At 42.6% G+C, this 25,199-nt stretch overlaps 1 protein-coding gene across 1 annotated transcript in view; it reads right to left on the minus strand.

The window, feature by feature from the left end:
- Positions 1–11,541: 11,541 nt before the first annotated feature.
- Positions 11,542–25,199, minus strand: part of C12H6orf163 (chromosome 12 C6orf163 homolog) — a 44,899-nt gene continuing 31,241 nt past the window's right edge. Inside the window, exon 7 of the mRNA XM_060114552.1 lies at positions 11,542–13,165. Coding sequence (XP_059970535.1) covers positions 12,730–13,165 — 436 coding nt within the window. The 3' untranslated portion in view covers positions 11,542–12,729. The remainder of the gene's footprint in view (positions 13,166–25,199) is intronic.

Below are 25,199 nucleotides of genomic sequence, written 5' to 3' on the forward strand. Positions count from 1 at the left end.
TCTTAGGACTTCCCTGGTGGTGCAGTGGTTAAGAGTATGCCTGCCAATGCAGCAGACACGGGTTTGAGCCCTGGTCTGGGAAGATCCCACATGCCGCAGAGCAACTAAGCCCGTGTGCCACAACTACTGAGTCCAAGTGCCACAACTACTGAAGCCCGAGCGCCTAGAGCCTGTGCTTCGCAACAAGAGAAGCCACCACGATGAGAAGCCTGTGCACCGCAAGGAAGAGTAGCCCCTGCTAGCTGCAACTAGAGAAAGCCCGCGTGCAGCAACGAAGACCCAACACAGCCAAAAATAAATAAATAAAATTTAAAAATTTCAGTATCATATATAATAGAGGTTCAATAAATGTCTTTGGAATCAGTAAAACTAACCCATCCTTTTCTCAGCATTAAAAAAAAAATTTTTTTTAACAATGAGGAAAAAAATGTTTAGGCAACATTATGTAGGAGTTTTATAATATGGCTTGTAATTTTTATTATTTTTAAACATTATATTAATTGTTACTATAATATATTCATATGGTTCAAAATTAAAAGGTTTAAACTGATGTACAATGAAAGCTAAGGCTCCATTCAACACTTGATCCCCAGCCACTCAATTCTCTCCTAAACAGGCAACCAGAATGACTAGATTTTTGTATATGTCTAGAAAAGAGGTATTTTATACATACACAAGCAAACACATAATAACATATCCGTACTCATGGCTCTATGTACCAGCTAGAGATGATACTGATGAAACAGTCATTTAGATGTCTAATAGATGTTTCAAATTCAACATGTTCAAACTGAACTCCTGCTCTTTTCCCCCCAGAAAGCTTCCCCTGCAGCTTTCCCACCCAGTCCATCACCACCCCAGCCTTCGGGCTGCTCGGTCGTCCCTAATCCCTCTCTTTCTTGTACACGCCGCATCCAGTCTGTCAGGAAAGCTTACTCACTACTTTGAAAATGTTTCCAGAATCTGGCCTCTTGCCACCACCTCCCCTGCCGTCTCCCAGGTGGCCGCCAACGGCCCCTTTCGGCAGGGTCACTGCCCTCCACGGCTCCAGATGCTCTGCCTGCTTCCATCCGGCTCTCCCACGGCCTAGTCTCCACAGAGCGCAAGAGGAATCCTTTTACACTGTAAGCCATACAATGCCACACTGTATCTCCAAACCCGGCATGGTTCCCTGTTCACGCAGAGTAAAAGTCCACCTCCTTACAAGGCCCTGCGTGGACCAGCCTCCCGTCATCTCCCGAACCTTTCCCTCCTCTTCCTTCCAGCTCACTCTGCCCAGCCTCTCTGCGGCTCCCAGAGCACAGCAGACCAGTCCTGCCTTAGGGCCTCTGCCTCACGCTTCTCACAGATCCTCTCCACAGACCCCCTCACCTCCTCCAAGTCTCTTCACATTTTGCGTTCTAAGGCCCAACTTGACCATGCTGCTTGTAACAGTGCACGTTATCTTCTTCCCCTCCCCCAGCCCCCCCCATCTCCCATGCTCCGCTCTATTTTTACCTATAGAACTTACCAGTTTCGGATATACTATATTATGTTCACGTTTGTCATTTACTGATGGTCCCCTTTAACAGAATGTAAGCTCCACTACGGTTGAGATCTTTGTCTGTTTTGCTATGGACACATCCCAAGTGTGGAGTGTGATGCCTGACACATAGCAGATGCTCAAAGATATTTGTTGGATAGGTGAACGTATACATAGATGTATACTATGCATATCATTAGAACCTTGACTTTTCACTTAATGACATATTCATTCATTCATTCAACAAATATACCTTGGAAGTCTAGGAAGTTTTTTTATCAGCACATACATTTTTTTCTCCTTTTTTATGGAAGCTTATTATTTCATTGGAATTGCAGCATTGGAAAGATGTACCATAATTTACATAACCAGTTCTATTGTTTCTAGTCTTCTGTTTTTACAGATAATACTGTAATGACAATCTGCTCCATATATTATTTTACATGTATAAGAATATCTGTAGGATAAAATCCTGGAAGTGGAATTGCTGGGTCAAAGGGTATATATGCTTTTTAATTATAATAGGTATTGCCAAATTGAATTCCATAGAACTTGTACTAATTTATGTTCCCTCCAGCCATGTATGAGAGTGTTTGTTTTCTCACACTTTTACCAGCACAGTTTTATAATTTCTTATCTTTGCTAGTCTGATAGGTAGAAAATGAAGTTTTAAATGAAGTTTTAATTTGCATTCCTCTTATTTTGAGTGATTGGAACATTTCTTCATAAGCTTAAATGATGTTTGATTCTTTTTCTATTTTCTAGTTATATTTTTCATCTATTTTTCTATTGGATTGTTGATCCATTCCTTATTGATTCCTAGAAGTTATCTATATAGTAGAGAAATTAGCCCTTTGCCTAAATAGGAAATGGAAATATTTTTCTCTTGTTTGTGGTTTGTCTTTTGACCTTGCTTATGATTTTTGGCCTAGTAGATTTTTTAAAAGTTTTTAACGAAGTTGAATTTATCATTTTTACTAATACTTTTTTCTTCTGGGCTTTATGACAAACATAAAAGGCTATCCTCAATCTGATTTATTTAAACATTCTCAAATGACTTCTAATATTTTTGCTGTTTTGCTTTTACTTTTAAACCTTTGGTCCACCTAGAATATATTTTGATGAATTGTAAGATAGGATTCAATCATCTCTGCCCTCAATGACTATCTAGTTACCTCCAAACCATTATTTAAATAAGGCATCTTTTCTTTACTATTTCAAGATGCCATTTTTGTCTTATGTTAAGTTAATACGTGACATTAAAGAGATTTGAAATTGAATGTTCCATATTTTGGAACAACACCCCTAAGTTTTCCCTATACCTTTACATTTTATTCTTAAATTCTATTCTGTGCCATTGATTCTTGTGTCTGTTCATGCCCCAGGACTACTTTTTCAGTTTCTAATGGCACAGAGTGAAAAGGCTAGTGCCCCATCATTGCGTTTATTGTCAGAATATCCCTAAAAATTCTTGCTGCTTATTTTTACACCTGAAATTTATTTTTTTAAATATCTCTATTGGAGTATAATTGCTTTACAATGTTGTGTTAGTTTCTGCTGTACAACAAAGTGAATCAGCTATATGTATACATATATCTCTCCACCTGAAATTTAGAATCAGCTTGTCTACTACCTCTCAAACAATGCCAAAACAAAGAACAAAAACAACAGTAACAACAGCAACCCTGAAGTATTTCGGTGGGTTCTGATTACATTCACTCTCTCCAGTTCCAATCCTAGCTATTACCGTTACTGTACTGAAATCACTGAAAAACAAAGTCTTTTCCTGTTTTGTCTCTGAGCTAATTCTTGCTGGACTTCTGGTTGCAGGAGCACGCATAGTTTCATCTTTATGACTGCCCTGGGCTGTTGTTCTAGGCTCTGAGCCCCACGATCCTTATATCCCTTTATTTGTATTTTCATGCTATAGCATAATTTAAAGCAGTTTTGTTTAAAATCGTAATTATAAGGGACTTACCTTAATATGCCTTTTATTAACTTTTTTTACATAGAAGTTTTATAATCCTGAAACTCTCTTGCAGTCATTCCAATTCAAGTCTGTATGTTGTGATTCTGACCTTTAAACTTGTAAGCATACCTTCCACTTGAGTTCTTAAAGATTCAGACACACGGCCGGTTTCTATGCGCCCACTCAGGTGAAGCACATATTCTATCTTGCAGCTTTCTGTTCCTTAGCAAAGTGCTTAACATCTGTAGTCAATAAACATACTCCACAGGGTGCAAGAGAAAAAAGGAACTGAATAAAACAATTTTAAAATAAATGTCAGCAGGCATCTCATAAGATTACTTTTTTTTTTTTTTTCTTTTTGCGGTACGCGGGCCTCTCACTGCTGTGGCCTCTCCCATTGCGGAGCACAGGCTCCGGATGCGCAGGCTCAGCGGCCATGGCTCACGGGCCCAGCCGCTCCGCGGCATGTGGGATCTTCCCAGACCAGGGCATGAACCCGTGTCCCCTGCATCGGCAGGTGGACTCTCAACCACTGCACCACCAGGGAAGCCCAAGATTAAATTTTTAAAGCTAAAATAAAGTTCTACTCACCAATGACTAAATATACTTTAAAATTTACAAGCAGTAGATGGACTATAATTCACATCCATGTGTATATATATATATCCGTAAAATACTGAAGAAATAAAAATTAATAAAATTGGTACATTCTAAAAATTAGAATCAGTGGCTATAGGATCTGCATGAAAAATGCAGAGCCATATATGACTTGTGATCTCATTTCTGTAGGGATGAAAAATAAAAATAACTAACAGTCACCAAATACTACTTGTTTGTCAAGAAGTCTTTTCAGGCAATCAGTCTCATGTTGATGACTGAAAGAGGCAAACAAAAGGCCTGGAGATGAGACCCAAGGAGTGACTTGGTCACACCCTTCTAGAGTGTCATTCTCCCTGAGCAGCTTGCCTAAATTCCTCAGCAACAGAACAGTGGGGTTTATTCCCACAATGCTCCCATTACTTGGGGGATGCTCCCTGGCCAAAGTCTACTGAGGGTATCTGTGAGACCAGAGAGTGTGAAGCCAGACCATGACTCTGGGCTCCCTGGAGTGGGTGACAGCAGATGTAGCACTGTCTTCTGTGTCTTCCTGAGGCCTCTGACAAAGAGGCTGGCGTTTCCTTGTGTTCCAGAAAACGCAGAGATGGTATTTTGTCAAGTAGGAAGCTGTTGGCCTGAACCGACAGGGGAAACCACCATCTACTAGCGGCCACCTAACAACCTCAAGAAGATCAAAACCATATGAGAACTAGGAAAATTTACCTTTGAGATTGTAGAATCCACTTTGCTGAAAACAAAATTTAAATCAAGCCGTTCCTTCACAAATGTGGACAGGACTAAGCACAAAGCAAGAATACCAGTTTGGCTAGCAGGCTACTGATGGTAGATATTACCTCCTTGGCAGTACAACATGACATGAGTTAGAAAATGAGCTGTGAGCCCATTATTGCTACTTCTCCAGCCCTCGACAGTGTTATAATGCACGTACTCACTATCCTTCTACCCACTTAGCTGACTTCTCTAAGAGTAAGGACCACCAGCTATTTCTTGTACCAAGAACTCGAGCATCTAACACGGCACCTGGTATACAGTAGGTTGCTTCCTACTGCATGTTGAATAAACAAAATCAATAATTAATATCCCGGGCTTCCCTGGTGGTGCAGTGGTTGGGAATCCACCTGCCAGTGCAGGGGACATGGGTTCGAGCCCTGGTCCAGGAGGATCCCACATGCTGTGGGGCAACTCAACCCGTGCGCCACAACTACTAAGCCTGCGCTCTGGAGCCCGAGGGCCACAATTATGGAGTCCCCGTGACACAACTACTGAAGCCCGTGTGCCTGGAGCCCGTGCTCTGCAACGGGAGAGGCCACCGCAATGAGAAGCCTGCGCACCTCAGCGAAGAGCAGCCCCTGCTCGCCGCAACTAGAGAAAGCCCGTGCGCAGCAATGAAGACCCAATGCAGCCAAAAATAGATAAATGAAATAAATAACTTTATATATTAAAAAAATTAATATCCCATACATCTCTGATTTCTAGAGATGTAGATTCTTTAGAACAGATTGTAGAGCTTCTAGAGATATGTAGATTTCTAGCTGAAATACATAACTCTATGGATACATTCTATTATGTAATTAACTGATAATCCTTCAAATGGACCAATAATAGAAATAGCTTTCCTTGGGAATACTGAGTTGGGGGAGAGGGGATGGGAAATACTTATGCATAGAGTGATATGTCAAGGATACTACCTGGTCCTGGAGTTTGTTATGGGTCCTCAGCAGAGAGAGTCCAGTGGATCTTAAAGTCCAGTGGTAGGAAATAGACAGCCAAAGCAGGTAAGATGGAAAGAGTGCTGTGAGAAATAGGAAATATCACATACGGTTAAAAGTAAGGAAAGGCAGATTGATAAACCTGGATCCTTGCTAATTTTAAGACCTAACATGCAGCTGCTATGTAGAAAAGTATAATTTGAACTTCATTCAATTCAATATTAAAGTGTTTCTATTTAGAACTAACTAGAGTAAAATCATTTGTTTTCAATCCTGCTAGTTGGAATCAGATGGTAATGCGTTGAATACATCTGCACTTTTCAAATGGAGTGAATTCATGAGGAATACCCAACCTCGATGTGCTTGAATTTCTTTTTTTTTTTTAATGTTAAACCCCACTTTACTAGAGTTAGTTTCTGGACACAGTAACTCTTTTTTTTTTTTTTTTTTTGCAGTACGCGGGCCTCTTACTCCTGTGGCCTCTCCCGTCGTGGAGCACAGGCTCCGGACACGCAGGCTCAGCGGCCATGGCTCACGGGCCCAGCCGCTCCGCGGCATGTGGGATCTTCCCGGACCGGGGCATGAACCCGTGTCCCCTGCATTGGCAGGCGGACTCTCAACCACTGCGCCACCAGGGAAGCCCTAACTCATTTTTTTTATAGAAGAGGGACAATGCATCTCAGTTTGCTTACAAGCTAGGAGATCACTTTGAATTCTGCATTTCTTAACTGCAAACAGATAGAGCAGTTGTAACAGGTTATAAATAAACTGGTTTTCAAGCACAGAGCCAGGCCCGACAGTAATAGTACACTGTTTAAAAAGACCTCAGGCAATGAGTTCCACTTCCAATGGAAAAAAAGAATCATATGGTCTTGGACAAACAATTCTGATGGTTTACTTAACAGTCAGAAGAACTTAGTCGTTCTTCCTTGCTCATAGAACTTTATGATTTTTTTGAGGAGTGAAGCATTCAGCTTTAGTGGATAAATCCTCGTTAGGCTGAGACAATCATTATCATATCCCTCTTTGCCATGAATTGTCTAATGAATGGTCCATCAATCTGTTTTGGCAAATGAGTAATTAGGGGAAGGCTGTTATTGTGCTTATGAGAATGATATTTTTCTCTGAAAAAAGATAAATATGCATTAGGAAAATGACCATTTGGGCTCTTTTTCTGCTTCCTCCTTGTTTTGTGAGAATATGATACTTGGTTGCTGCGAGGCAGGAGCTGAATAACGCAGGTGAAGCACTCACGCATGGCCTGGCTTCCAATAACTGGACAGCAAAAGGCAACGGTTTCTTCTTTCCTCTTCTGAGTGATCTCAGCCAAGCAGAAAGGAGAGCTTATTAGAGGCAGCAGAATGTCAAAACCCTCTGTTCTGTAAACAAACCTGTTTTGTCAGATAGTGTCTACATGATGTCAGTGAAAAAAAGGCCCCCAAAGCTAGAATATGAAGGCTATAAACAGGTCAAATGGAATCAAGGTTAGAGAAAGACAGTACCAGAGTGACTTCTTTGTCACATAAAGGTCCAGTGATTACTAAATAGCCCGACCCCTGTGTTTTGTGACTGCTATGAGGGTGAGGTAGCTTCTCCATCTCTCCTAGGGATGCTAGGCACCTGTTTCCCAGCCCACAGGTCTCCTGTCTCTAAAAACAAGGTTCTTTTCTTGGTGGAATGACTTCTATAAAATTTAACTACAGTAATTTTTCAGGGTCCTCAAATTAAGTTCCCAGATGGCCTCCAGGAATTAACATAGCTTCCTAAATATCAGAAACCATGGGAGCTGCATAGACTCCTACTGTACAGGGAGCCTCTAAGACAACTAAGAAAAATGCACTTTAAGCTCTTTGTTTGTTTTTGGCCGCACCTCGCAGCTTACGGGATCTTAGTTCCTTGACCAGGGATGGAACCCAGGCCCCAGCAGTGAAAGCGCCGAGTTCTAACCACTGGACCACCAGGGAATTCCCTAAGCTCTTTTTAAAGTAACTTTCCAAAATGGTTACAATTTTAATAACTTGCATGGGGCTTAGTATCTAAGATCTAGAGTGGCTTTTCTAGGTATTGTACTCAGTAATTGGTACCAGGAGAGTTACTAAGTGTTCTCAAGACAAGTTATACTAAAAATTGGTTCACTCAGGGAATCTTTCTTTTTGAAAATAGCCTGACTTAATCAGATTTTGTTAGAAAATGTAAGTGTCCCACTGAGATTTCAAAGACATACCTCACTTTCAATTTTTCACTTGGCGTTGCAATTCTCACCTTTGAGCTTCTGTCTCCAGAACCCGCCACGGACTCTGCCCTTCTCGACACCTGCGTGGTGAGGGGGAGCTCTGGGTTATGCCCCTCCGTAAATTCTTCCCTGGGCTCCGCATCAGGAGGGCTCCTCAAGCACATTCAGGGAAGGCTGATCAATTCTTGGCTCCCAGCCCATGCCCACTGGAAGAGCAAGGGTACTGCACAGTAATTCAGACTTGCCCGCTACAATTCCAATGCGTTTTGAAAGCAGTGCACCCCTGACGCCTACTCAGTGTTTACACAGGCACTAAATTAGGCTCTGTGCTGTAGCTGTGGAAAGCACATGGCTCTGTAGTCAAACAATTTGTCATTTTTCAACAAGCGACTTTCCTTCTCTGAGTCTCAGTTTCCTAATTTTCAAAATGGGGGCAATAGGAGGCATCTTACAGGGTTGCTGTGAGATTTCAGTAAGACAAGGTTTAGTAAGGAATTTAGTGCAATAGCTGATACATAGCAGATGCTCAGTCAGTGGTCGTTGCTGTATTTTCCATTGTTTCTTTTTTTTATCCACAAGGATCATCCTTATCAGTGTCATGGAAACAAGGGACTGCTGAGGGCTTCCCTGGTGGCCCAGTGGTTAAGAATCCACCTGCCAATGCAGAGGACACTGGTTCAAGCCCTGGTCCGGGAAGACCCCACATGCCACAAAGCAACTAAGCCCGTGCTCCACAACTACTGAGCCTGAGTTCTAGAGCCCGCAAGCCACAACTACTTAAGCCCATGCGCCTAGAGCTTGTGCTCTGCAACAAGTGAAACCACTGCAATGAGAAGCCCGCGCATCACAACGAAGAGTAGCCCCTGCTCACCACAACTAGAGAAAGCCCGCGTGCAGCAATGAAGACCCAAAGCAGCCAAAAATAAATAAATAAATAAATTTATTTTAAAAGTAAAAAATAAAAGAGACTGCTGAGAGGTTCCGTAGATGTGATTATGGAAATACGAGGGAGGTCTCATTTTTGGTTTACTATCAGCTTTTTCTGCCCTTTAGAGCAGATTAGCCATTCACTTTGAACTTTAATTCTCAGGGGTATATCATCTTGGAGACATTCAAGCTAGAAAGACTGTGGTTTGAAGTGATCAGAGTGAAGGATTTGGGTAAGAGTAAAGATACTGTTTCTTCAATTTGGCCTTGGGGCAGGCAGAGCAGAATGAGAACAGAGGACAGAAGAGGTCCCCTCCCCTCCGTGGTTCGTGCTGACTCCAGGCTCTAAGGCGAAAAGCAAGTGGGGTTCTGGGATCAGGTCAGTCTGTCCTGACAGAATCCCCTGTGATCACCCCTACAACAGGAGGGCTGATTAGCACTGTGGGGAAGCGGGGGGAGGAGTCCTCTGGTGGGCAGGTCAAGCTGGGATCAGGACAGTAACAAGATCTCTAACTCTGCCCTTATCAGAAGCATCCACATTACTTTAAAAACCCTAAAGGAGGGGCTCCCCTGGTGGTGCAGTGGTTGAGAGTCCGCCTGCTGGGCCTGTGAGCCATGGTCGCTGAGCCTGCGCGTCCGGAGCCTGTTTTCCGCAATGGGAGAGGCCAAGGCAGTGAGAGGCCCGCGTACCACAAAAAAAAAAAAAACCCTAAGGGAGTTAACGGTTGGGACTGGGGTGGGAGCTGAGGGTGAAGTATCAATATAAACAAGGAAAATACTAAAAACACGGATAATTTATTCCAATCTGGTTGAAGCCTGAGAAGCTAGATTCCTTTTTCCAAACCAAAAATAAGTTGCCTGCTTTCTTTTTATGTTACGCACTGTATCACTGATACCAAAAGACACACCTTCACTGTGGCCGTGAAGTGAACGTCTTCAGAAGATGCTTTCCTTCTGCTTTCCTTCCTTGTGCTCAGCTGCGAATCTGGTGAATGACTCCAATAACTCAGACACACAGTCCTAGGTACAACTTCCTTTCACTTCTAGAAGGGACAAAAACGATGCATGACGTAGAGGACAGACCACGTCCCTCCAGTCCTCATCAGAGAAGCCACGGAGACACCCACCTGCAGAGTCAACCAACCAGGCACCAAGGCCTTTACATCTGAACAAAAACAATGACGGAAGGCGTGGGCTGAAGACTGACTCTGTGGATTTGAAACTGGCTCTGACCATTCCTCACTGTATGACACTGAGAAAGTGACTTGACCTGTCTGTGCCTGTGCTAATGGTTCCTACCTTTCACAGCCTGCTGCGAACATGAATGAGTCCACTTGTGTACGCATGGTTGGCGCATGCTAGCACTCCCCAGTGCCAGCTGCTGTTCTTATCTATTCAAGTCTGCAAAACCCAGGTCTCTCTCATGTAACCATCTGCCTGTGCCTTGTGATATTTTGAATTCCCTCTCTGTCACTAGCTGTGTGCCCTGGAGAAAGTTACTGAATCTCCCTGAGCCTCGGTTTCCCTCCCTATAAATTGGGGGCAGTTATAATTACTTTCAAAAGTCATTGTGAGGATTAAATATTAAGGTTTTTAAAGTGCTTCACATGTAGAGAAAAGGGAACCCTCCTACACTGTTGGGAATGTAAATTGATGCAGCCACTATGGAAACAGTATGGAGGTTCCTTAAAAAACTAAAAATAGAATCACCATATGGTCCAGCAATTCCACTCCTGGGCATATAACCGGAAAAGACAAAAAGCCTAATTTGAAAAGATACATGCATCCCAATGTTCACTGCAGCACTATTTACAATAGCCAAGACATGGAAACAACCCAAGTGCCCATCAACAGACAGTGGGTTTAAGAAGATGTGGTATATACACAATGGAATATTACTCAGCCATAAAAAGAATGAAATATTGCCATTTGCAGCAACATGGATGGACCTAGAGAATATCACACTGAGTGAAGTAAGTCAGATAGAGAAAGACAAATAGTATATGATATCACTTATATGTGGAATCTAAAAAATAATACAAATGAAGCTATATACAAAACAGAAACAGACTTACATAGAAAACAAACTTATGGTTACCAAAGGGGAAAGAGGTGGGGGGAGGGATAAATTAGGAGTATGGGATTAACATATACACACTACTGTATATAAAATAAACAATAAGGATTTACCATATAGCTCAGGGAACTATATTCAATAACTTGTAATAACCTATAATGGAAAATAATCTGAAAAAATATATATATAACTGAATCACTTTGCTGTATACCTAAAACTAACACAATATTGTAAATCAACTATACTTCAACTTAAAAAAAGTGCTTCACGGGCTTCCCTGGTGGCGCAGTGGTTGAGAGTCCACCTGCCGATGCAGGGGACACGGGTTCGTGCCCCGGTCCGGGAAGATCCCACATGCCGCAGAACGGCTGGGCCCGTGAGCCATGGCCGCTGAGCCTGCGTGTCCGGAGCCTGTGCTCCGCAACGGGAGAGGCCACAACAGTGAGAGGCCCGCGTACCACAAAAAAAAAAAAAAAAAAAAGTGCTTCACTCATGTAAATACATACATAGTAGTTTTCATGTTATCATTTGTCAAAATGGGATAACAACCACCCCGTCCTGCCTATCCCATTGACTGCTATGAGAAGAACGTGCTGGAAAAAGCAGTGTACAGTACTGTATAAATGTTCTGACTTCCAGCCCCTAGGCAATTGATTAGTATGGACCACAGTAGTCCTGCAGAATCAGGAAGCTAAACACTAGGAGAGTGCAGTCCATTATGCAGGTTGTAAACAAATCACTACTTTTATCATTAGGAAATCCCAGACTGGTCAATGTAAACAAATCCACCTAAGGCCTGCTTGACAATAGCACTTTTTAATTTACTGAAAATAGCCTTCCAGGTATTTAATTTTAAAGCCACCAATATAAGTTGGTGATTAATAATTTAAGGATGCTACATTAAAGTGGATAGATTTTTTTGGAGCAGTCTTTATGGCTTGGGTTTTCTTCCATTTTAATTCAGTAAATGTTGACACTTGTTGGTCCTGAGCATTGCAGTACAGAATGCTTTTCTGCATTTTGACCTAAAGGAGATGAGTTCCAAGCACTCCTGGGCTTGGGTATAAACATAAGGGGACTCCCCATCCCTGAGGCAAGGAATCTGACCTCTAAAGACATGTTTTTCTTTCACAAATGGCAAATATAAGAGAGTCCTTTCTGAATTATTTTATATAGGCTTCCCAGAATTTCAGTTTTATCCTATTGAATCTCAGAAACATTGCTTTTTTTTCCTACAAAGCTATTGCAGTTCACTAAATAATAATCTTTAGACTAGATTACTAGACATACTGGATTACTAGACACACCTCTCCACAACGGAAACCATCTAAGAACATGTCCCTTTACTGTTTTTTAACTGCAACAAATACTAAAATAGTTAGATGTCTGATGTAAACGTGAGTAAAGCCAGATACAGAAGTATGTTTAGACTTCTTCCAAGAAATTTTTTTCCCTCCTAGTCAGTTTTGACCCCTCTCACTGTTATCTCTCCTCTATTAGACTTAGAACCTCATCGTAGCCTGGAATGTGCTTTTGAATACTTTGGTTTTCCATCCAAATGCTCACAGCTCACTAGTCCCCTGCACATAACTGGGGATCAATAAATGGTTTTTGAGTCAATTTATTTAGTCTTTAGAACAATGTCTTTTGTAGTGCCATTTCAGATGAAGACTTCTAATCAAGAGTTGCTTGGTTCTCCTGAGTAATAAGACTGGAAGGTGTTTTCTTTCTTTCTGGCAGAATAAAATCTGCATGTCCCGGTGAGAGCTTTGGAAACGTATAATTGATGCATTTTTGAAACGCTACCCTGGTTTCCTGTAACTCCTCCTCCAGGAAATCTTTCCAATTTGTCATGATGCCCAGTTGCTTCGCCATGGACAGCAGCTCTCCCTGAGTGTTAAGCGGTTTGGCCATCACATTTCCAAGCGTGGCCTGATGTGTTTTCTCTGCTTCTTGAAGCACTTCCTGAACCTCTTCTTGCTTCTGTCTCTGAGCCACACGATAGGAGATGTTCATTTCACGTTCTTTTTCCTTTATCAGCTGGCTCACACTCTTCTTTTGATCCTTCATAACTGTGACACCAGCTCTCAAAAGTTCCTCCATAGCCTTTCTACAGAAAGGAATAAGGGTTGAATATTAATAGTTAGATGGATTAGCCACCAAAAAAAAAAAAAAAAAGATTTTGTCTTTCACCGCAGATGTAGGAGAAATGGTTTCATGGTTTAGATGAGTCACCAGTCTGAGACAGGCTGGTAGAGATGAGCTTTAATTAGATGTTAATACTAAAAAAATATTTTTCAGAGCAGGGAAGGAGCACACTGATTTCCCCACTGTGGGCTAGGGCGAGGCCACTAGTCTAGTGTCTAATGCTAACTTTAGGGACTCGAGTCCACTGTGGTCAGAAAAATATGAATGCAGAGTTCTAAAAAAAAAAAATGAAGAAATAGGCTCAGATTTCCAAACCCCTAGAGAAGGTATTTCTATATATCAACCCAGCTACTCACCTTTAGCCAGAGGGGAGGAAACTGTCTCACAGGGTGAGTTTAGCCCTATTCTTGATTCTGAGCAATACTCTAAGACAGCAGTCTCAAACTTTTTGGTCTCAGTATCACTTTTCACTCTTAAAATGACCAAGAAACCCAAAGAACTTTTGTTCATATGGGTTATATCTAGTGAGCCTGACAGTTTTAAAAGTTAAAAGTCAGACATTTAACAAACATTTATAAATTCATGTGAAGTATCGATAAATCCATTAAACATTAACATAAAACACTTACCTCATAGGAAAAATACTTTTTCTAAATCAAAAAACTTTTGGTGAGAAAAGTGGCATTATTTTACATTTGTGGAAAAACTCTTTACTGTCTGGCTTAATAGAAAAAAAAGCTAGATTTTTGTTTCTTTTCAATCTGTTGAGATATCACACATCATAAAACCCTGGAAAACACCACTACATACTCATGAGATAGAGTGAAAAGGCAAATCACATCTTAGTATTATTAAGAAAATAGCTTTGACCTTGGGGACCTGCTGAAAGGGTCTGGGACCATACTTTGAGAACCACTGCTGAATGAATTCATAGGCCTCTGGTTATAATGTATATAATTATATAGAATTTATAGCAGCCAACTATAAACTCAATAGTAACTGAATGATTAATATATTAACTCAATGATTACTCAAACAAGTCTATGAGGCAGTTCAGTCTATGAGTCCTATTTTATAGATGAGGAACTGTGGCTCAGAGAGGTCAAGCAACTTGCCCAGTTTCACTTAATTAGAAAAAGTGGCAAAACAAGTGCTACAACCCAGGCGGCCTGGGCTCAGGGCAAATCTCTTAGCCACTGAGATAAACTTCTGGTGGATATCTCCTGATTCCTAGTTGGAATAGAACCTCTAAAGATTTGAGGATTAAAAAACCTACAAATGTTGAATTCGAGTATTTATGGTTGTTAATAAAAACCCTCCCCTCTCTGCCTCCTAGTCTAGTACAGTCCTTCCAAGACTTACCCCAGCTTCTACCCTCCAAGATGCAGTTCTCTCATTGTCTATGATGCTTTCAACTTGACTTTCAAACCTGACAGACTTTCCCAGTCTGGAGGTAAACATCATGTGTCCTGAGCCTCTCCAGCTGCTATGCTATTTTTCTCATTCCCTCTCCCACCAACTAGGCTATATCCATTATTAATAACAAGGGTCACCACTTATTGAGTACTTACTGTGTCCCAGGGACTGTGCTAAGCAATTTACATGCACTATATCTCATTTAATTTTCACCCACTGAAGCCGGTTCTATTTGGATTTATTACCTCTTATTATTCCCGCGTAACAGGTAAAGAAAGTGAGGCTTGGGGAAACAGTTATTGTTCAATGTCACACAATGGAGCAAATCAGAGAGTTCCTGCCCTTCGGCAGAAAACATTGCCTGCTTCAGTAGCATAAGAGATCACTATACATTTCTTATCAGGAGGGCAACACACTGAAAATAACCTTTTAGAATTGCTATTCTGATAATATCAAGTAAACTGAATCTGAGTTGGGTGAAGTAGAGAGACCACTTCGTACTAGTCTGTAACAATCTCAGTGTACAATGATCTAAATTAATGATGAAAGAGAAAGGGATAGGAAGAGGGAGAGAAAGGGGGAAATCCAAGAAATATTACAAAGTCACACGGGCCAGAATTCGTTATTGCTAGGATTTAGGGGCTACAGAAAGAAGAGGAATCAAAACCAACTTCCTGGGCTTCCCTGGTGGTGCAGTGGTTGGGAGTCCGCCTGTCAATGCAGGGGACGCGGGTTCGGGCCCTGGTCCAGGAAGATCCCACATGCCGCAGAACAACTGGGCCCATGCGCCACAGCTACTGAGCCTGCACTCTAGAGCCCGCGAGCCACAACTACTGAGCCCGCGTGCCACAGCTATTGAAGCCCACGCGCCTGGAGCCCGTGCTCCGCAACAAGAGAGGCTACTGCACTGAGAGGCCTGCGTACCGCAACAGAGAGTGGCCCCCGCTCGCCGCAGCTAGAGAAAGCCTGCGCGCAGCAACAAACACCCAACGCAGCCAAAATAAATTAAAAAAAAAAAAAAAAACCAACTTCTGGATTCTCAGCCCAGGTCACAGGACAATACAGGCAAAGATCTTGTTCAGAAGGTGCGTCTACACACAACCTTAGGATTCAGGCTGACGATTTATAAAATCTTTAGGATGTTGGTGAGATTGTGGAGATGATGATCAGAGCCCATGGGGCTTAGGTCAGAAGGAACTGGAAGGCATTTCCTTGAGCCAGCCCCAAATCCCCAAGGAGGAAGTTACACCCCTTCTCCAGAACCACGGTTCCATCACAAGCAGGTATGAGCTTCCTACTAGGTCAGCCTGGCTTTCTCTGGACCCACACAGAGGAGGTGTCCATCTAAGGGGCTGACTATAAAGCTCCACCAGAGCTGGTCTCAGGTACATCTGCTCAAAGTGTACCTTAGATGACACCAGCTCCCACCCTCCATGACAGCCCCCTTTAAACTCCTTACTACCAAAATCTGTTCTCGCTTAAAAGGATCTGATATTTTTTTGAAATGTCCTTTCCAACTTTCGCCAGTTATTTTCCCAGTGTTGGTACAGTAAAAACCAACACTTCATTTCTCCATAGGCAATTCCTAAGTTATGCAGGGATCTGTTTCCAAAATTCATTTGTGCATCCAATGTTTGGAGAAACACTGAATGTAGCAGATCATTTGCCAGGTGAGCCCACAATGAGCTATTTCACTTGAACTACAGGGCTCTTAGCACTATTTTAATTAGCTATAACCAATGTGCTTATAAGGAAAATATATTCTGATGTTCCACCTGAGACGCTGGGAACCTATTGCACCTGGTCTGCGGGAGGATTAGTGATACCTAAGCTGGGGCGGTAGACATCAGGTGGGGCGGGGAGGAGAGGAGGCATCTCCAGAGTCCAACCTTCAGCAGCGCGTTTATATCTCTGGGGTATTAATGCTCCCACTTCCCTTGGCTCTGCCTCATTAAACTCCCCACCTTCCCCTCCATGTGTTTGCTCATGCTGTCCCCACTCTTTTCAGTCCTTCACACATGGGACCTCCTCTCTTCTCTCTAGGGCCCAAACCAAGACTAACTTCCTCCAAGAAACCCACCTCACCACACAGCCCACACACTCTTTGCTTGATCTTTCCAGGACCGAGAACTCCTCCAGCACCCATGTGTTCTTTGCACAAGTCCCTCCAGCCTTGCTCAAAGGGGACAGCTATGCTTTAGCTACTTCACATAATGTTGTGGCAAGAGCCTTATTCCTCAGTGCCCAAGCTCAGAACCACATCCCCAGAAGGCACTTGATGAACTCTGGTGAAGTGAGCAGGGTGGCGTAAGGGAAGGTCACAAGCTTTGGTATCATACCCACCAGGGTTTGTATCTTCTCCAGGTGACCTTGGGCAGTTGCTTAGTCTCTCTCTGAGACTCAGCATGTTCATCTGAAGATACGAAGGATGACTGAATCCCCCAGGAAGGGATATGAGGATTCAGTGAGAAGCATACAAAGGGCCCTGCATGTTCTAGTGTGGAAGAATAAAGGGTAGCTGTCACCAGGAATTACAGCCATGACCACACACATTCCTGAGCAGTCACTTCAGTCACGCCTTTGCCTTGGGGGGGAAAATACTCAGAACCTTTCCAAGCAAGATGTTTATTTCTTTTTTTTTTTTTTTACCTTTAAGAGAAAGAGTACAGTGTCTCCTAGATAATCTGTTTAGAACTCAATCACCTCAACCCACAAAGAAAGTTTTCTGAGCATTTAACAAATTTGTCACAATATGAAAGTATTCTGAATCCTGAAGTCTTGAGTGAAGGTTTATAGCCAAGTAAGAGATCCACAGTGGAATTCTCAACAGTGGCCCTTCTCCATATATGAATTTCTGCAAATGCTCTAAAGAACGCTGGAAGCGACTTCCGGGTAAGATGGCGGAAGAGTAAGACGCGGAGATCACCTTCCTCCCCACGGATACACCAGAAATACAGCTACACGTGGAACAACTCCTACAGAACACCTACTGAACGCTGGCAGAAGACCCCAGACCTCCCAAAAGGCAAGAAACTCCCCACGTACCTGGGTAGGGCAAAGCGGAGAGATTCCCGCACAGAGGAGCGGTGCCGAGCGGCACTCACCAGCCCGAGAGGCTTGTCTGCTCCCCCGCCAGGGCGGGCGGCGCTGGAGCTGAGGCTCGGGCTTCGGTCAGAGCGCAGGGAGAGGACTGGGGCTGGCGGCGAGAACTCAGCCTGAAGGGGGCTAATGTGCCACAGCTAGCCGGGAGGGAGTCCGGGAAAACTCTGGAGCTGCCAAAGAGGCAGGAGACTTTTTCTTCCCTCTTGGTTTCCTGGCGCGCGTGGAGAGGGGATTAAGAGCGCCGCGTAAAGGAGCTCCAGAGACGGGCGCGAGTCGCGGCTGAAAGCACGGAGCCCATAGACGGGCGTGGGACGCTGGGGCTGCTGCTGCCGCCGCCAAGAAGCCTGTGTGCGAGCGCAGGTCACTGTCCACACCACCCTTCCGGGAGCCTGTGCAGCCTGCCACTGCCGGGGTCCCGGGATCCAGGGGCGGCTTCCCTGGGAGAACGCATGGTGCGCCTCGGGCTGGTGCAACGTCACGCCGACCTCTGCCGCTGCAGGCTCGCCCCGCACTCCGTGCCACTCCCTCCTGCCCGGCCTGAGTGAGCCAGAGTCCCCGAAGAGGCTGCTCCTTTAACCCTGTCCTGTCTGAGCGAAGAACAGACGCCCTCCGGCGACCTACATGCAGAGGCGGGGCCAAATCCAAAGCTGAGACCCAGGAGCTGTGAGAACAAAGAAGAGAAAGGGAAACCTCTCCCAGCAGCCTCAGAGGCAGCGGATTAAAGCTCCACAATCAACTTGATGTACCCTGCATCTGTGGAATACATGAATAGACAACACATCATCCCAAATCGAGGAGCCAGGAGTCAGTGCTGTGCCTCTGAGGTGGGAGAGCCAACTTCAGGACACTGGTCCACAAGAGACCTCCCAGCTCCACATAATATCAAACGGCGAAAATCTTCCAGAGATCTCCATCTCAACACCAGCACTCAGCTTCACTCAACGACCAGCAAGCTACAGTGCTGGACACCCTATGCCAAACAACTAGCAAGACAGGAACACAACGCCACCCATTAGCAGAGAGGTGGCCTAAAATCATAAAAAGTCCGCAGACACCCCAAAACACACCACCAGACGTGGACCTGCCCACCAGAAAGACAAGATCCAGCCTCATCCACCAGAACACAGGCAGTAGTCCCCTCCACCAAGAAGCCTACACAACCCACTAAACCAACCTTAGCCACTGGGGACAGACACCAAAAACAACGGGAACTACGAACCTGCAGCCTGCAAAAAGGAGACCCCAAACACAGTAACATAAGCAAAATGAGAAGACAGAAAAACACACAGCAGAAGGAGCAAGATAAAAACCCACCAGACCTAACAAATGAAGAGGTAATAGGCAGTCTACCTGAAAAACAATTCAGAATAATGATGGTAAAGATGATCCAAAATCTTGGAAATAGAATAGACAAAATGCAAGAAACAGTTAACAAGGACCTAGAAGAACTAAAGATGAATCAAGCATCGATTAAAAACACAATAAATGAAATAAAAAATACTCTAGATGGGATCAATAGCAGAATAACTGAGGCAGAAGAACGGATAAGTGAGGTGGAAGATAAAATAGTGGAAATAACTGCTGCAGAGCAAAATAAAGAAAAAAGAATGAAAAGAACAGAGGACAGTCTCAGAGACCTCTGGGACAACATTAAACGCACCAACATTCGAATTATAGGGGTTCCAGAAGAAGAAGAGAAAAAGAAAGGGACTGAGAAAATATTTGAAGAGATTATAGTTGAAAACTTCCCTAATATGGGAAAGGAAATAGTTAATCAAGTCCAGGAGGCACAGAGAGTCCCATACAGAATAAATCCAAGGAGAAATACACCAAGACACATATTAATCAAACTGTCAAAAATTAAACACAAAGAAATCATATTAAAAGCAGCAAGGCAAAAACAACAAATAACACACAAGGGAATCCCCATCAGGATAACAGCTGATCTCTCAGCAGAAACTCTACAAGCCAGAAGGGAGTGGCAGGACATAATTAAAGTGATGAAGGAGAAAAACCTGCAACCAAGATTATTCTACCCAGCAAGGCTCTCATTCAGATTGGATGGAGAAATTAAAACGTTTACAGAGAAGCAAAAGCTGAGAGAGTTCAGCACCACCAAACCAGCTTTACAACAAATGCTAAAGGAACTTCTCTAGGCAAGAAACACAACAGAAGGAAAAGAACTACAATAACGAACCCAAAACAATTAAGAAAATGGGAATAGGAACATACATATCAATAATTACCTTAAATGTAAATGGACTAAATGCTCCCACCAAAAGACACAGACTGGCTGAATGGATACAAAAACAAGACCCATATATATGCTGTCTACAAGAGACCCACTTCAGACCTAGAGACACATACAGACTGAAAGTAAGGGGATGGAAAAAGATATTCCATGCACATGGAAACCAAAAGAAAGCTGGAGTAGCAATTCTCATATCAGACAAAATACACTTTAAAATAAAGACTACTAGAAGAGACAAAGAAGGACACTACATAATGATCAAGGGATCAATCCAAGAAGAAGATATAACAATTGTAAATATTTATGCACCAAACATAGGAGCACCTCAATACATAAGGGAAATATTAACAGCCATAAAAGGAGAAATCGACAGTAACACAATCATAGTAGGGGACTTTAACACCCCACTTTCACCAATGGACAGGTCATCCAAAATGAAAATAAATAAGGAAACACAAGCTTTAAATGATACATTAAACAAGATGGACTTAATTGATATTTATATGACATTCCATCCAAAAACAACAGAATACACATTTTTCTCAAGTGCTCATGGAACATTCTCCAGGATAGATCATATCTTGGGTCAAAAATCAAGCCTTGGTAAATTTAAGAAAATTGAAATTGTATCAAGTATCTTTTCTGACCACAATGCTATGAGACTAGATATCAATTACAGGAAAAGAGCTGTAAAACATACAAACACATGGAGGCTAAACAATACACTACTTAATAATGAAGTGATCACTGAAGAAATCAAAGAGGAAATAAAAAAATACCTAGAAATAAATGACAATGGAGACACGACGACCCAAAACCTATGGGATGCAGCAAAAGCAGTTCTAAGAGGGAAGTTTATGGCAATACAATCCCACCTTAAGAAACAGGAAACATCTCGAATAAACAACCTAACCTTGCACCTAAAGCAATTAGAGAAAGAAGAACAAAAACATCCCAAAGTTAGCAGAAGGAAAGAAATCATAAAAATCAGATCAGAAATAAATGAAAAAGAAATGAAGGCAACGATAGCAAAGATCAGTAAAACTAAAAGCTGGTTCTTTGAGAAGATAAACAAAATTGACAAACCATTAGCCAGACTCATCAAGAAAAAAAGGGAGAAGACTCAAATCAATAGAATTAGAAATGAAAAAGGAGAAGTAACAACTGACACTGCAGAAATACAAAAGATCATGAGAGATTACTATAAGCAACTCTATGCCAATAAAATGGACAACCTGGAAGAAATGGACAAATTCTTAGAAATGCACAACCTGCCAAGACTGAATCAGGAAGAAATAGAAAATATGAACAGACCAATCACAAGCACTGAAATTGAAACTGTGATAAAAAATCTTCCAACAAACAAAAGCCCAGGACCAGATGGCTTCACAGGCGAATTCTATCAAGCATTTAGAGAAGAGCTAACACCTATCCTTCTCAAACTCTTCCAAAATATAGCAGAGGGAGGAACACTCCCAAACTCATTCTACGAGGCCACCATCACCTTGATACCAAAACCAGACAAGGATGTCACAAAGAAAGAAAACTACAGGCCAATATCACTGATGAACATAGATGCAAAAATCCTCAACAAAATACTAGCAAACAGAATCCAACAGCACATTAAAAGGATCATACACCATGATCAAGTGGGGTTTATTCCAGGAATGCAAGGATTCTTCAATATACGCAAATCAATCAACGTGATACACCATATTAACAAACTGAAGGAGAAAAACCATATGATCATCTCAATAGATGCAGAGAAAGCTTTCGACAAAATTCAACACCCATTTATGATAAAAACCCTGCAGAAAGTAGGCATAGAGGGAACTTTCCTCAACATAATAAAGGCCATATATGACAAACCCACAGCCAGCATCGTCCTCAATGGTGAAAAACTGAAACCATTTCCACTAAGATCAGGAACAAGACAAGGTTGCCCACTCTCACCACTCTTATTCAACATAGTTTTGGAAGTTTTAGCCACAGCCATCAGAGAAGAAAAGGAAATAAAAGGAATCCAAATGGGAAAAGAAGAAGTAAAGCTGTCACTGTTTGCAGATGACATGATACTATACATAGAGAATCCTAAAGATGCTACCAGAAAACTACTAGAGCTAATCAATGAATTTGGTAAAGTTGCAGGATACAAAATTAATGCACAGAAATCTCTGGCATTCCTATATACTAATGATGAAAAATCTGAAAGTGAAATCAAGGAAACACTCCCATTTACCACTGCAACAAAAAGAATAAAATATCTAGGAATAAACCTACCTAAGGAGACAAAAGACCTGTATGCAGAAAATTATAAGACACTGATGAAAGAAATTAAAGATGATACAAATAGATGGAGAGATGTACCATGTTCTTGGATTGGAAGAATCAACATTGTGAAAATGACTCTACTACCCAAAGCAATCTACAGATTCAATGCAATCCCTATCAAACTACCACTGGCATTTTTCACAGAACTAGAACAAAAAATTTCACAATTTGTATGGAAACACAAAAGACCCCGAATAGCCAAAGCAATCTTGAGAACGAAAAATGGAGCTGGAGGAATCAGGCTCCCTGACTTCAGACTATACTACAAAGCTACAGTAATCAAGACAGTACGGTACTGGCACAAAAACAGAAAGATAGATCAATGGAACAGGATAGAAAGCCCAGAGTTAAACCCACGGACATATGGTCACCTTATCTTTGATAAAGGAGGCAGGAATGTACAGTGGAGAAAGGACAGTCTCTTCAATAAGTGGTGCTGGGAAAACTGGACAGGGACATGTAAAAGTATGAGATTAGATCACTCCCTAACACCATACACAAAAATAAGCTCAAAATGGATTAAAGACCTAAATGTAAGGCCAGACACTATCAGACTCTTAGAGGAAAACATAGGCAGAACACTCTATGACATAAATCACAGCAAGATCCTTTTTGACCCACCTCCTAGAGAAATGGAAATAAAGACAAAAATAAACACATGGGACCTAATGAAACTTAAAAGCTTTTGCACAGCAAAGGAAACCATAAACAAGACCAAAAGACAACCCTCAGAATGGGAGAAAATATTTGCAAATGAAGCAACTGACAAAGGATTAATCTCCAAAATTTATAAGCAGCTCATGCAGCTCAATAGCAAAAAAACAAACAACCCAATCCAAAAATGGGCAGAAGACCTAAATAGACATTTCTCCACAGAAGATATACAGACTGCCAACAAACACATGAAAGGATGCTCAACATCTTTACTCATTAGAGAAATGCAAATCAAAACTATAATGAGATATCATCTCACACCAGTCAGAATGGCCATCATCAAAAAATCTAGAAACAATAAATGCTGGAGAGGGTGTGGAAAAAAGGGAACACTCTTGCACTGCTGGTGGGAATGTGAATTGGTACAGCCACTATGGAGAACGGTATGGAGGTTCCTTAAAAAACTACAAATAGAACTACCATATGACCCAGCAATCCCACTACTGGGCATATACCCTGAGAAAACCATAATTCAAAAAGAGACATGGGGCCTCCCTGGTGGCGCAGTGGTTGAGAGTCTGCCTGCCGATGCAGGGGATACGGGTTCGTGCCCCGATCTGGGAGGATCCCATATGCCGCGGAGCGGCTGGGCCCATGAGCCATGGCCGCTGCGCCTGCGCATCCGGAGCCTGTGCTCCGCAACGGGAGAGGCCACGACAGTGAGAGGCCCGCATACCGCAAAAAGAAAAAAAAAAAAAAAAAAAAAAGAGACATGTACCAAAATGTTCATAGCAGCCCTATTTACAATAGCCCGGAGATGGAAACAACCTAAGTGTCCATCATCGGATGAATGGGTAAAGAAGATGTGGCACATATATACAATGGAATATTACTCAGCCATAAAAAGAAATGAAATTGAGCTATTTGTAATGAGGTGGATGGACCTAGAGTCTGTCATACAGAGTGAAGTAAGTCAGAAAGAGAAAAAGTACTGTATGCTGACGCATATATATGGAATTTAAGAAAAAAAAATGTCATCAAGAACATAGGGGTAAGACAGGAATAAAGACACAGACCTACTAGAGCATGGACTTGAGGATATGGGGAGGGGGAAGGGTAAGCTGTGACAAAGTGAAAGAGCGGCATGGACATATATACACTACCAAACGTAAGGTAGATAGCTAGTGGGAAGCAGCCGCATAGCAGAGGGAGATCAGCTCGGTTCTTTGTGACCGCCTGGAGGGGTGGGATAGGGAGGGTGGGAGGGAGACACAAAAGGGAGGGGATATGGGAACATATGTATATGTATAACTGATTAAATTTGTAAAATTAAAAAAAAAAAGGAAAAAAAAAAAAAAAAAAAGAACGCTGGAAGCTAGCAATGTCTCGAAATAAGACCTGGTGTGCTGCAAAGTGGGTTCAGCTGACTGCAACAAGCTTGAACCTTTGATAAGTATTTAAAGAACACCCATGCGCAAGGTTCTCCACCAGGTACTTGGAACACATCAATAACAAAATGGACACTCTAGATGGATATACTTAAATAACAGGCATGGCAGTTCCCTAATCTTAGTCAACTGGCTTAATGAAAGGTGGCTGTGAACCTCACAGAGGAAAGGGCCAAAGAGGGACAAAAAAAAGCGGAAGAGCGAAGGAGGAAGCAGGAGGCTGCCGGTGTGTGTGAGGAGAGGACCCAGAGGCTTCTTCAGGATGGACACAGCTCCTGCAGATGGAGGGTGGGAAGCAGAGGGAGACGAGAGCCACCTTCCACTGCTTTGGACCACAACTCACTCAGGAGTTACCGCCTTCTCCAACTTTCTCCTGAAAGCCTCTTTCCTCTTCTTCCTCTGCCTCCCAGTGACTCACAGCCTGTGCAAGAAGGGGGGACCACCAAAGTAGCCACGGCTGCAGCCTTCATTCCTATTTATCTGCACTCCCTACAGAATTTTACCTTTGGCCCTATTCTAAACAGTTCTAACAAGGACGACTTTACCCATTAATTATATACAAATAGATTTGTTCACTCAAGCAGCAAAGCAAGAGACAAGTCCTAGTCCAGGAGATGGAATACAAAGGTTTTCAGTTTGGGTCCTGCTGCTTCAGCTACATGAGCTTGGTCAGGTCGCTGAACACCCGGAAACCGAGGTTCTCTCTTGGCCACTAGGGCTCCTGACTGCTGTCCTGTTAAAACTGGCCAATTCCATCAAATGTTCATTACATATTATAAAATGGTTCCTTTGGT

The sequence above is a fragment of the Mesoplodon densirostris genome, chromosome 12 (assembly GCF_025265405.1).
Source record: "Mesoplodon densirostris isolate mMesDen1 chromosome 12, mMesDen1 primary haplotype, whole genome shotgun sequence".
NCBI lineage: Eukaryota > Metazoa > Chordata > Mammalia > Artiodactyla > Ziphiidae > Mesoplodon > Mesoplodon densirostris.